The following is a 12,943-nucleotide window of genomic DNA, read 5'->3' as shown; positions in this document are numbered from 1 at the left end:
ACGCACCGTGTGTTAGGTAATCGCCTTGACCTGCCGGTTCCGCGTCACGAGCCGCACCTTCGAGCAGAGGCGGCAACTACAGCCGCAAGCGCGCCAAGGCCGAAGTTTTGCTTCTCGAACCAAGGCCCAGACCAATGGGAGGCGCATCCTTTTCTTGTCATCGTTGATGATCGCCCGCCAGCTCCGAGAGTTGCAATCCTCGAAAAGGCCGAAAACATTGGGATAGACCCCGTTGGATGGTGATGGAAAGCGCTTCATAGGGGAGCACTATGATTAGGGACTGGCACTTGTTCACCACGGTAATTAACCACCACCCTGTCACTTGTTTCGGAGGCGGCGTTTTGAGCTGGCCTCGGCTTATTTTGATCCTCTCTCTAGCCATCACCACTTCCCCCAGCAGACCATGGAGGAAAGTCGGATTCTAGGAGAGGATCTCCCTCTCACGACTGACCAGCTGTTTGAACGCCTCGGGCAGATACCCGGCTATACGTGGGATACAACTCTCCAACCCGTTCACTCCTCATACGATCATTGGCAGGTGACAGGCACCAAGCATTCCTCCGAACCAGACGTGTTTTCATCGACTCCGGCCTCCTCTTCCTCCTTCTCGAAGGACTCCAGCTTCGCGCACGACTCCCTCAGAAGCGAGCCGCGATCCTTTCCCCGCAATAATGGCCGCAGCAGCATCAGCGAAGGTAGTAGCGGGGTTGCCTCGCCTCGCGTTGACCCCGAAATTTCTGTGCCAGTCGTGGCGCGAATATCAAGCCATATCATTCGTTTGGAACGAGAATATCACTCGATGAAGACCATCATTGACATGTCAGATCCAGAATGCAAACACACAGTCCGCCCAATTGATATTATTCGCTTTACACCTCAGCCTGGCCATCGCGCTCCCTTGCTCGTGACAATATTCGAGTTCCCAGGCCCAAACTACCTTGGAGAGTTAGTCAGTTTCGGCCCGGCATTCTACCAAGCCAAAGGCCAATGTGACCCCGATAACCTTCCTCTCGTGGACGAAGTTCCCCTATCCGTCTTTTTGGATTTCGCGATCGGCGCCTGTGAATGCCTTGAGTTATTGCACTATGGTTTGAAAAATGTTCACGGCGAGATCCGAGCTGATGCCTTTCACTTTTCTCGGGAAACGGGCGCCGTAAAACTTTCGAACACCGGCAATGGTTCGAGAGCCTTTGATAACGCTCTCAGTGAGGGTTGGTCGACACTTTCCAAGGAGTCAGGGGCAAAGGATAAGTTGCGGTCTATTGCTCCGGAGCAGACCGGAAGGCTGCTCACCGAGCCTGACAGTCGGACTGATATTTACGCTTTGGGAGTCCTTTTTTGGTCGATGCTTGTTGGCAGACCCGCATTTGATGGGAACGATCCTGTTGAGGTGGTGCAAAATGTGTTGAGCAAAAGGTTAAGCCCAGTATCGAGCAAGCGCATGGACACTCCCGATGCAATATCTGCCGTGATCCAAAAGATGGTTCAGAAGCAGATCACCGACAGATATCATACTATTTCGTCCGTGAAGATGGACCTGCAGAAGATTATGAAACTTTTGGGTGATGGGGATTCCCAGGCTCTCAAGACATTTCAGATTGCCCAAAGAGATGTCACAGCTTTCTTCACTCTGCCGACTGCTCTATTTGGCCGAAAAGAGGAGTGCGAACGGATCCTCCAGGTCGTTCAAAGACGCTTGCAGGAGCCTTCGGTGCAGCCTAACACTAAAACCAGCGTTCACCCGAAATACTCTTTTAGTTCCGGTTCTTCTGTCTCTGGGGAACGCATTGATCCCATCGAATTTGGGGATGCTTCAAGCGACTCTGGATCCTACGGGCTAGCGAGTTTTAGAAATACTCCCACACCTGTCCCCAATCTTCTGCCGCAGCTTTCGTCCCACGCGTCGACTAATAGCGTTGAATCTTCAGCGTCAACCCAAAAGAATTTACATTTGAGCCGTGTGAAAAGCCCTATCGACTCTCGGCTTTCATGGGACAACAGCGATAAGGAAGCTGGTGCCGGTGGCCTCAGTACCCCACAAGAAAATTTCCCATGGTTGGGCAAGCTGATGGCCCAGTCCAAATATCGTCATGGTGGCAGATGTGAGGTAATCACAATATCAGGAGCTGGAGGATCGGGAAAATCGGATCTAATACAGAGAGTCCAACCGGAGATTCGGAAAGGCGGATATATGGCGATTTCACGACTCGACCGCTCCCGCAGGGTCCCTTTCGAACCGTTCATGAAAGTATTAGCAACGTTACTACAGCAGATATTCTCTGAGCGTGATATTACGACAGAATACCATAGTTCTATCCGTACAACACTGCGACCTGTCTGGCGGACCCTTCATCGTACTCTCGACCTTCCACAACAATTAATTTATCCATCGGCTGGGAATGGGAAGCATTTGGGCTCGAAGTCTACAGTTTTGCCACTACAAATAAAAGAGGCCCCTGAAGGAGAGGCCGGTCATGATAACCCTAATTTATCTGGCTCGTTTTCCCTCCAGACTCCGAAGAACATCTATCAGGAACAACCCGCTGCCAAAAATCTTCGATTTGCAGACATCTTCGTGGATGTTTTAAGAACGATGACAATGCAAAAATTAATCTGTATTTGCTTGGAAGACGTGCAATATGCCGATGATGAGACTTCCGGTCTACTCCTCGAAATAATGCGAACAAAGCTGCGCTGCGTTTTCATTGTTACTGGTCGGCCAGAGGAAATTGTCGTTCCTGAGGTCAAGACCCTTTTCCATTCCGAAGGTCCACAGATCACGAGGATAGAACTTGGCCCTCTGAGTGAAAATGACATTCTCAAATATGTGGCTGCAACTCTCCATCGGCCTGCTGACAATTCGTTAATACCTCTCGCCGCGATCATTCAAGAGAAGAGCCGAGGAATTCCCTTTTATATTAGGTTAATTTTAGAGACCTGCAGTCGCAAAAACTGTATATGGTATTCATGGAGGGATTCTACGTGGCAATTTGATATTGATCGAATTTTCACTGAGCTTGCTGCACCGGACTACGGTCAGGGATTAGAGATTGATTTTGTGGCTAAGAGGTTCGAGGAGCTCCCCTCTGAGGCAAGGTCAATTCTTCTTTGGGCGGCATTTTTAGGGAGCCCGTTTTGCTTCTCTGTGATTCAAAAACTGCTCAGCGAAGAATTTTCGGAAGATACGGACGATGAAGAGAGCGCACGATGCGAAAACCAAAAACGGACCAAACTCAGCCAGTCGAGCAGCAACGTTGTCGCTGGACTCCAGTATCTACTCCAATCCTACATCATACTTCCAGGAGATAGCGACGATGAATTTAGGTGCTCTTCTCCATTTTTCACTCACGGCTTTGACCACATTAGGCTAACATTACTTTTTCTAGGTTCTCTTTTGATCGATATGCGCAGGCTGCAACTTTAATGAAACGATGCCGTAATCAGGAGAAAATGCATTTTATCATTGCGCAAACCTTGATGAAATACTTTGCCTCCAGTGAAAATATGCTCTATGCACGCGCCCATCACATTTCCATTGCTGCAAAATTAATAAAGGAAAAGGTTTCCCACCGTATTAGATACCGAGAGGAATTATCTAAAGCAGCTATGACAGCACAAAAATCAAGCGCCAGTACTACTGCTTTGACTTTCTATCAAACATGCATTTTCCTATTACAGGACGACCCCTGGAATCCTACAAGGCCGGATGTTTTTTATGAAGAGACAAGAGAGTTATATCTTCTAACTGCAGAGATGTTTCTAGCCCAGGGTCGGGCGTCTGAGGCTACGGATCTTTTATCCGTAGTTTCCGCCAATGCGCACACACCCGCCTGCAAAGCTCGAGGTTGGGTCCTGCAGAGTCGGATTAGCTCCTCAAACGGCGAAATCACCGCTGCTCTAGACGCGTTGCTTTCGAACTTAAGTGATCTTGGAGTGAATATTAATAGGGAAGTGACTTGGCAAGAAATTGATGAGGCGTATGCAGAACTCAGCGCATACCTTTATACAGCTGACCTGGACGAATTATTCTCAAGGCCTTTGAGTGAGGATCGAACCCTACTAGCAATTGGAGCTGTGATGACGGAAGCATTGGGTTTGTGTGTCTGGATACAGCCCAAGCTATTTTGTCGCTACGCGATCGACCTGATGAACATTTACATAAGCCGAGGGGCCTTTCCTCAGATAGCCTATCTTTGCACACATTTGAACATGATTGTCACGAGCCGCTACAAAGACAGCGTATTAGGGCTCAAGCTTAGTGATGCTGCGCTTGGTCTTCTTGACAGATGCAAAGAACCCTCGTTTTCAACCCGGGGAGTCTTGATTGATAATGTTTTTGTGAATCATATGCGAGTACCAATGGCGTCGACACTGCCCCTGCTCGAAAGTTCGATGCAGATCGCACATGTGCTTGGAGAGCGTCACATCACACTGTTCACTATTGGCATCATGGTCGCTACCGGGTTCTCGTTGGGGCAAGATCTTATAGAGCTCGAACAACATTGCAATTGTGCGAGTGAGGAAGTAAGCGATTGGGCTACTGACGTAAGAGGGGGTTCAATCATCATGGCCGTGAGGTGAGTGTCCTACTGTCACGTTTTTGGTCAGTGGAGAATGTCATGCTTATACGAGATATTTCATGATATAGACAAGCAGCTCGAGCCCTCCAAGGAAAGACCTTCGTCAACATTGCAGAGAAAATCATGTCCGACCATTCGCACGACGAGCACCAATATTTAGAATGTCTTATTTCTAGTGGTTCGAATTTGCATTCATTGAACTCGTACCGCGCAATGATGTTAATTCCACTCTACCTGTATGGATATTACGACAGAGTTGTAGAAGTCGGGACGGAGATCGTTAACAATATTGAGTGTCTCTGGTCCTCTCGTTTTGCGACGCAAACATATTTCTATTTGTCACTGGGAATAATGTCTCGCCGCCTCGAAGACCCAGGTCGCCCAGGCTTGAAGGAAGACATTGAGTTGGTTAGGAAGTACAAGAAGGAAATCGACTTTATGGAGTCCGCCTGTCATACAAATTTCGGGATGTGGTCTCTGCTGGTGCAGGCTTTGCTTTCTGAGATAAGCAACGATTACTCAGCAACGATGCAGGGTTTGGAGGTAAGACAGTCATGTTTGATGATGTTGTTGTTGAAAGTAAACACTTCGATATTTACATTCTGTGTAGGCTGCGCTGGATCATACCCAGCTTCACAACTTCCCGCTTGAAGAGGCGATGGCCCTCGAGCTGCAAGGTGATTCTTCCATTCTTTCATATGTCTTGTTTCTTATGCACGCATTCTGATATACTTTCGTGGCCAGTTGATTTTCTTGTTCGCCGAGGTGCGAGGCGCGCTGCCCAGGCAATTTTGAGACACGCAATTCCAGCTTGGAACCGAATGAGTGCGACAGGAAAATCTAAGCAGTTAGCGGAGCGACACGAGTGGTTGCTCAGAATGGGATCCATTGCAAGGTCCCAAGATGTCGAGTGCCAAACCGTTGACGCGCTAGCCGTCTCTTCGAATTCAGTCTCAGAGTCAAGTGGCACCCAAGGTCAAGATGAACATAACAGAAACTGGCTAGAGCAGGATCAGGACTGGACAGAGGGGACTCTAGACGTCTCAAGAGTTGGTCTGGGTAAGCATTTGCCCAATCATCGGTTCGGTCTCAGGTGGGAACGCTAACGAGAGTAGACATTATCGATCTTTCGAGTATTCTCGAGTTCAGCCAAGTGATGTCGTCGGAACTCGAAGTAGATAAACTGCTGACAAAAATGGTCGGGATCATTTTGGAATCTTGTAGTGGATCCGAGATAGCTCTCGTTATCACTGAGTTCGAATCCCAAGGATGGTGTGTTGCAGCAGCTGGGGAAATTGACAAAGGAGAAGTTGCCTATGCAGACGGCCTGCCGTTCGCCGAGGTGGAGGACAAAATGGCCCAGCAGATTACTCACTATACACTGCGGAGTCGAGAGCCAGTACTGGTACATAACGTTCTCGAAGACGAGCGATTTTCGAATGTCTCCGATGTCTATGCTAGTCGAAACCCTGAAGGGAGATCTGTGATTGCGTTGCCGATCCTTCAAGCGAATAATTTCCTTGGAGTGATCCATATCGAAGGCAAACCTAACTCGTTCACGCATCGCAATCTCGTTGTTTTACGACTTGTGTGTAACCAAGTGGGCATTTCGCTTGCAAATGCATTCCTATTCCAAGAGGCGCGCAAAATCAGGTACGAGACCATTCCTAAGATTACGTAGTGCGTGAAGATATTAACGTGTATTTAGTGCTGCCAACGAGGCAATGATCGAGGCCCAAAAGCGATCACTAGCACAGGCGCGAGAAGCGGAGCAAAAGGCTAAAGAAGCCGAAGCTGAAGCCAGACATAACGTTAAGCTAAAGGAGGAGGCCGCCAAAGCGAAGTCTATCTTCTTAGCCAACATTTCTCATGATTTGCGGACACCGATGACAGGAGTGATTGGATTATCCGAACTACTTAAACAGACAAACCTAGATCGCCAGCAAGATGTTTACGTCGAGTCGATTCGTGTTTGTGCAGATACTCTTCTAACTCTCATCAACGATATTTTAGACTTTTCAAAACTAGAAGCAGGGAAGATGAAGGTGTCCACTGTTCCTCTTAATTTGAGACAAACCATCGCTGAGGTGGTCCGAGCACTTCGTTACACTCACCGAGACCGGGGACTAGAGACTATTGAAGACCTTGATGATATTGCACCAGATCTCCTGGTCCTGGGAGATCCAGTGCGCCTTCACCAGATATTTATGAACCTTCTCAGCAACAGTTACAAGTTTACTCCAAAAGGATCGGTCACGGTTCGAGCCAAGGTTGCCGAGGAGGACGAAACTACGATCAGGGTAACCTGCATCGTTGCCGACACTGGAATTGGCATATCAAATGAGCATCTGGCGCGTCTTTTCCGACCATTCTCTCAAGCCGACAGTTCGACAGCAAGGTCTTATGGTGGCAGTGGACTAGGCTTAAGCATATGCAAGGCCATCATCGAAGAAGTCCTTGGCGGGAAGATTTGGTTACGTTCTGAAGTGGGAGTTGGCACCACAGTCACCTTCACAGTGACATTCAAGAAGGCTCCGGAAGACGCGGTGGCCAGAACACCCTGGTCCCAGGAGCTATCCCAGGACAAGAAACAGCCGCCCCAAAAGCGAGTCGTGCGGGATCTTACATGCATTCCTCGCGATCAGATCCGGGTTTGCATCGCCGAAGACAATCCTATCAATCAAAAGATTGCTGTGAATTTCGTTCATAATCTGGGACTGACCAGCGAAGTGTTCAGTGATGGCCAACAGGCGGTCTGGGCATTGCAGCAGCGGTCGAAAGAAGGGAACCCATTCCATGTTGTCTTGATGGATGTCCAGATGCCAGTGCTCGACGGATATGATGCTACTCGGAAGATTCGCGAGAACGAGGATCCGAACGTCAACGAAGTCCTTGTCATCGCCATGACCGCCAGTGCCATCGAAGGGGATCGCGAAAAATGCATTGACGCCGGCATGAATAATTACCTCGCAAAACCAGTCCGATCTGACGTCCTGAGAAGCATGCTTGATCGGTATCTCGCGCCGCAGTCGAGACGGACAACAAGGCCAAAATTTGGCGGTAGCATCTCTCGACCAAACCAACTCGGTACCGAGAAGACGTCCGCTAGGGCTACATTACCGATCAGAAGTGTGTCAAATATGACGGTGGAAGAAGCCGCTGACAACGTAGAATCGAATGCATCAAATGGAGGTGCAAAAGCCGACGACACACAGGGGACTTGACGATAATTCGAGTTCGTGAGATCGTTCGTAACTATCGCCAGTCCATTTTGCACGGTTCCTGGTCGATGACTTCTTTGTAATACCTGCGCTTAGTGCCTCACATCCTCTTCCAGGTGTTCAAGCCCATCCTCTGACATCAGCGCGATGTGACAGAACCCGTTTGGCGCTTTTATTTTAACTGTTACCAGCCCTCGAACATTGCAACCGATGATACCAGCCTTGCGTCTTTCACATACAGGCACCATTTATGCATTTCCCGCGGGCATAGCATTTGCAATTTGGGTTCACGCTTTCTTTTCTTCATTTTCCAGTAACATGAACTGACGATAATGATGTGCCTGCCATGGCAAACATCTGCGTTTGAGATGATACGATACAACTTTTCTTGCGAATCATGGCGGGCGATAAGTATCACGTAATTCTAGACGTATTTTTATTCTTGTCTGGGTTTGATGGCAAAGGGAAAGCAATTGAAGTTTATGGGAAGCGGTTTAGCCAACTACATGCCTTCATGACTTACTTTGAATGACCCTCGGGAGCATATCAACGAGCGATGAACATGGGAGTTGGATTCGGAATTTTATTTAGTTAACCTTTTTCTTTTCCCTCTGTTTAACATCTTCTTTTCATCCTTTTATCAATTTTCCCTTTTTTTTTAAATTCTTTTTATTTTTTATTTTTTATTTTTTATTTTTTTTTTTTTGGCAGTTAGTTTTAATGCTCGCTCTTCTTGTACATACATACAGTGACTATACGATATCAGGCGTTGTAAATATAATTACCTTTGTGCAGCTCGAGAATGTCTAGGATGCAGCGGCGAGCCCAAGGTTCAAGACCGGCGGCGACACGGCGAGGAATGAGAGCGAAAATATTGGATGCACAGCCCACACACCCACACAGCCATAGCACACAAGTGGTTTGGGCCAACCCAGGGTTGGGATGACTTTGCTCTCCGTCGCTGCACCCGCGACGATGGATGAATGCCCAACCGTCGCATCGCTGCATACCGATTCGCCGGCTAGTAGAGCACCCAAGGCAGCGGCAGCAGGGTCGATAGGCTGGCAGGACTGGAGAGAACCGCCAGTATCCTGGTCTGGCCGTCTCACCGTCAAGTTGCGGTGACGCGCTTAGAGCCCAGTTGTGTTACACTCAGACCTTCAGATGGGCTTCTTGTTGCTCCCACACTCACATGCACACTGGAATGCAAACTGCAAGTCACGGCCTGCTTGACTATAAGAGCGGCACAGATAAGATGCAGGGATGATTCTTTTCTTTTCTTTTTTCTTTTCTTTTTTTTTTTTTTTTTTAAATTTCCTCAGCTGCGTCGTGGTCAACTACGCCGGTGGTGGAGGACTGAACGATTTGGATGCTTTGGACAGTTGTAGAGTAGCCCAGGCGGAAACTGGAGGATGAATGTGGCAGACAGACAAACTAGTTACTAGCATAGTTGACTCTGCTTGATAATTCCTGGGTTTGCTGGAAGAGTTTTGACGATTGACGAGATCTGTTTGCCAGAGAAGTGAGACAGACGCCGTGATGCAACAGCGCCCAGCGCTGTGCACCGAGGGAAGTTGTAGCAGATAACTACTCTAACTAGTTAACAGAGTAGCCGAACCAGCTGGACAGTCTGACAGACGACGGAGAAGCGTTGGAAACCCGGGCTGTTTCAACTTGCGTTTCATTTGACTACGGAGAAGAATAAACCTTTCCCTTCTCCCGCTGTCTCTCTCTCTCTCTTTCTCTCTCTTATCTCGCCGTCCGTGCAGCTCGACCCGCCGACAAACGTCCTCTCGCCCGGCGCCGCCCGCTGGATGTAACATGTAACTAACTAACTAGTTAACTCTTTTCAACTGTTTAACTGCCGCAACGTACCTGTCAGGCCGATTCTTATGTAAGGTACACGCCGCGTTGCCAAAGAGCTGCCACCCGAGATGTTCGGCTGCCCGTTGAATCTGTATTAACTATATCACCCCGTTCGACGCCCAACGACGATCCCGTACTCAGACGGCCTCGCAAGGCCCGCAAGCCCAACTCTCCCCCTTCCCTCCCTCTCTCTCTCCCGTTTCTTGCGCGCGCGCCCTCACTTTGCAGTTTCCACGCACCACTGGACAATGCTCAACCGGGGTCTGCGGCCGCCATCTCTTTGGCCAATCTTAGCCAGTAGAGGGGATTGTAAGTTGTAAACACGTAACAGAGTGCAGTCCTCCCTAGCGTCCCCTACTTTGGCTCTCGTCTCACAGAACCATGGAGTCCAAGGAAACCACTCGTCTTCCTTTCTCCTCCTCCCTTGCTTTTTGCCGCCCGCCTAGACTCCCAGAGGCCCGGTCAACGAAGAGCAGCGCCGCGCCATCCCTCATTCGGCCTCGCCTGGAGTGGACTCAGCGCCATTCACCCAGTGCCCAACTTTCGCTGTCGACGGATCAGGCGGGACCAATCCCCTAGGTACCCACCGGACTGGCGAATCCCCGTGCGGATGGCCGCCCCTGCACACGCCTCTTTTCCCGACGCTGAGCGGGGTCGCCTGCGAGGAACGAATCGGGGCTTGGGATGAGTGATGGAGGGACCCTCTCTGCAGGGGGGGGAGGGAAGAAACAAGGGATAAAGCGGGAAAAAGAAGTGGGAAGACTGGCAGAGAAGAAAAAAGAAAAATAAGTAAAAGGAAAAAATAATAAGAGGGCGGGCAATGGGAGTGAATCCCAACCAGTCATAACCCATCCCCATCCCACAGCTCAGAGTAAGACAGCAACGGAGCAGCGGACGAGGAGACCCCGGGGCGACTATCCGAATTGGGATGGGCTCTCCCGGGGATGGGTATAAAAGGGGCTTCCTCTTCCTCCTCGTCCTCGTCCTCCTCCTTCTTCCTTATTTTCCCCAGCTCCAGCTCCGACCTGACCTTCGCCTCATCATCAGAAGCTTCTTGGACTTATACCCAAATACTATTGACCATCCCTGGCCATCATCTATCCCCTTCTCATCCTTCACTTCCACCTTAGCCTGCACTGCGCGGTGTGACTGTCTAGCCCCAGCATCACTTTGCTGTCTCCCCTTGATACCCATCCCACCACATACCCACCCCCTCTGTCCTTCCTGGCAGACATCTGCTGCGTGATACGCGCTGCCATTGATCTGCCGCCGTTGCGCATCTTTGCACTTTTCGGAATCTTTTCAATTCTACCAGAAAGTCAAATTCATCATGGCTACCACTCTCCGCCCCCATGTTAGCCAGAACACTTCGTCTCTCCCCATCAATATGCCCTCCAAGGCGCCAACCAGCGCAAGCTACTTTCCCATTTCTCGCGTCTCTGGCTCCCCGCCGGAGATCTCCGACGTGAGCACCACCACCGGAAGTGCCAGCGATTTTGATGTTTCCTCCTCTGGCTATTCCGGCGTCGATGTCATTGACACTTTGAACGACCGCATGAGCAACGTCTTCGACTCTAGCAGATTGGACACGGGAATCGCAAAGCAGACTCAAATGTGAGCATTAGAAATTTGCAATGAAACGGCCACTCTGGACCGTAATTCTTTGAACCCCGATTCTAACGTACTCTCTACAGCTCCGGCCAGCTCAACGCCAAGCAGCGAGAACTCCTCGAACTACAGGCCCTGATGCAGCGCCGTGTCAAGGGCGCACGTGCAAACTTTGCTGAGGGAATCAAAGCTGCAAAGGAGACGAAATCTGACCTCGAATGGACCCATAAGCGGATCAGGTGGGTTATTTATCATTTTCTGCAACATTGCACTTTTCCTATATCTTGCCCCTCTCCGCTCCGCTCCGTGCACGGGCTTCCCGCTCCGCTGTCCTTGGCATCACGTAGAAATCCGAAAATCTCAGATTTCTCAAGGAAATCGCCCCTTTCATCTCGCCGTGTTCGCCGCTAACCACGATTTTGCAGCTCCATGAAGGCGAAGGCTGAACGCAGTCTTCCTAGCGAATATCGCTCGGCCCACACCAAATATGCGTTCGATGAAGACTGCTGAATCCTCAATATTGCACCTCGCGTCTCATCATATTTTTCTCTCCTTGACGACTTTAACGAGCTATGGCTTTTTCTGGATATTCTTACTGTTGACAAAACTGTTCAGGATCCTGTGGCGTAATATTCTCGGCTCGATCCTTCTTTTCACATATCTGTATTTTTTCTGGGAGGGTTTCTCATTTGCAAGTTTGGAAATTGGGAGGGTTGGCTTTCTGCGGTCAGTTTTTTTATCAGGTTTTTCATTTTTCGGCAACTTTACTGTTTTTAATTTTGCATATTTTGGCAATATACGAGCGTCATCCTTTTCAACCCCTCCGGGGTGTCTTTTTTCTCTTGGGGATATGTCCCCTCTAATCGAGCCTCTTAGGCCGTCCGCTTTTTACATCTGACCTCCGGAACCTAGGTATCCATGGACTCGTGGCTTTCCTCCGAATTAATGATGAGTAGCAGAGGCTGTTTTAGCCTGTCCTAGGCCCCGATATCAAGTCCTACACGACGTTCTGGATTTTCCGCTGGTTCAGACGCCGGTCCGCCCTGGATGCATCTTGACGACCTGCGATCTTTATTTGCGCATCGCAAGACCACTTTCTCAAGGCCGGAAAACCAAAACATTCAGAGATCGTTGAGGTCTCCGGCAAGACTACGCCTATTTTTCCGCTCCGCCGCGTCCGCTCCACCCCCTATGGTTCTGTTGGCTTAGCTTGCCGCTTTTAGCGGAGGCCCATTTCCTTCTAGCGCGGGCGCGCTTAGCACCCAGCCAGGGGCCACATTTTTAACCGCGGGAGCAGGCCGAGACACCGTTTCTATTGGCTCCAGCTGCTCAGGGGAAAACGGTGCTTGCCCCGCACTGTTGCGGGTCCCACAGTTCACGCACACCCCTGCAGATGGACGCTCCGGCCCAGCCCAGCCCGATGTGCTCGGGGGGGCGGGGGCGCGGGAGCGTGCGGCGGCGTCATACGTCTATTTCTCCGGGTTCTGGTGTAGCTCGTGTAGGCCCCATGATTACGCCATATGGTCATCCGGATCGACTTGTAGGGTCATGTGGGTTATTGCCACGGGTTGAAAAGGGTTATGGGCACTCTGTAGCCATAGTCTTAAGGGACGTAGACGTCGATGTAGCCGGCGGTCCCGTAGGTGAGGTTACTGGGACACCGGGGAG

The 12,943-nt window shown here is 49.9% G+C and overlaps 4 protein-coding genes across 4 annotated transcripts; 2 read left to right on the top strand and 2 right to left on the bottom strand.

Annotated features, from left to right (window-relative positions):
* The first annotated feature begins 181 nt into the window (after positions 1 to 181).
* On the top strand, positions 182 to 8,441 carry CIMG_03424 (sensor histidine kinase/response regulator). Its single transcript, XM_001243982.2, has 8 exons — positions 182 to 299; positions 379 to 3,324; positions 3,387 to 4,577; positions 4,649 to 5,123; positions 5,191 to 5,257; positions 5,325 to 5,639; positions 5,693 to 6,233; positions 6,289 to 8,441. Exons 2-8 carry the CDS (start codon positions 404 to 406, stop codon positions 7,802 to 7,804), a joined length of 7,026 nt encoding a protein of 2,341 aa, XP_001243983.1. The 5' UTR covers positions 182 to 299; positions 379 to 403; the 3' UTR covers positions 7,805 to 8,441.
* Positions 8,442 to 10,508: 2,067 nt separating this feature from the next.
* CIMG_13711 (uncharacterized protein) lies at positions 10,509 to 10,947 on the bottom strand (the record flags this gene model as incomplete). Its single annotated transcript, XM_004446292.1, has 3 exons — positions 10,509 to 10,692; positions 10,749 to 10,820; positions 10,874 to 10,947. 3 exons carry the CDS (start codon positions 10,945 to 10,947, stop codon positions 10,509 to 10,511), a joined length of 330 nt encoding a protein of 109 aa, XP_004446349.1.
* On the top strand, positions 10,559 to 12,045 carry CIMG_03422 (uncharacterized protein). The gene is made up of 3 exons (XM_001243980.2): positions 10,559 to 11,281; positions 11,362 to 11,514; positions 11,701 to 12,045. The coding sequence occupies exons 1-3, from the start codon at positions 10,998 to 11,000 to the stop codon at positions 11,783 to 11,785; spliced, it is 522 nt and encodes a 173-aa protein (XP_001243981.1). The 5' UTR covers positions 10,559 to 10,997; the 3' UTR covers positions 11,786 to 12,045.
* A 227-nt stretch (positions 12,046 to 12,272) lies between these two features.
* Positions 12,273 to 12,784, bottom strand: CIMG_03421 (uncharacterized protein; the record flags this gene model as incomplete). The annotated part of the gene is made up of 2 exons (XM_001243979.2): positions 12,273 to 12,464; positions 12,743 to 12,784. 2 exons carry the CDS (start codon positions 12,782 to 12,784, stop codon positions 12,273 to 12,275), a joined length of 234 nt encoding a protein of 77 aa, XP_001243980.2.
* Positions 12,785 to 12,943: the final 159 nt, after the last annotated feature.

Source organism: Coccidioides immitis (assembly GCF_000149335.2).
Source record: "Coccidioides immitis RS genomic scaffold supercont3.6, whole genome shotgun sequence".
Classification (NCBI taxonomy): Eukaryota; Fungi; Ascomycota; class Eurotiomycetes; order Onygenales; family Onygenaceae; genus Coccidioides; species Coccidioides immitis.
This window is presented reverse-complemented; position numbering and strand designations above follow the sequence as displayed.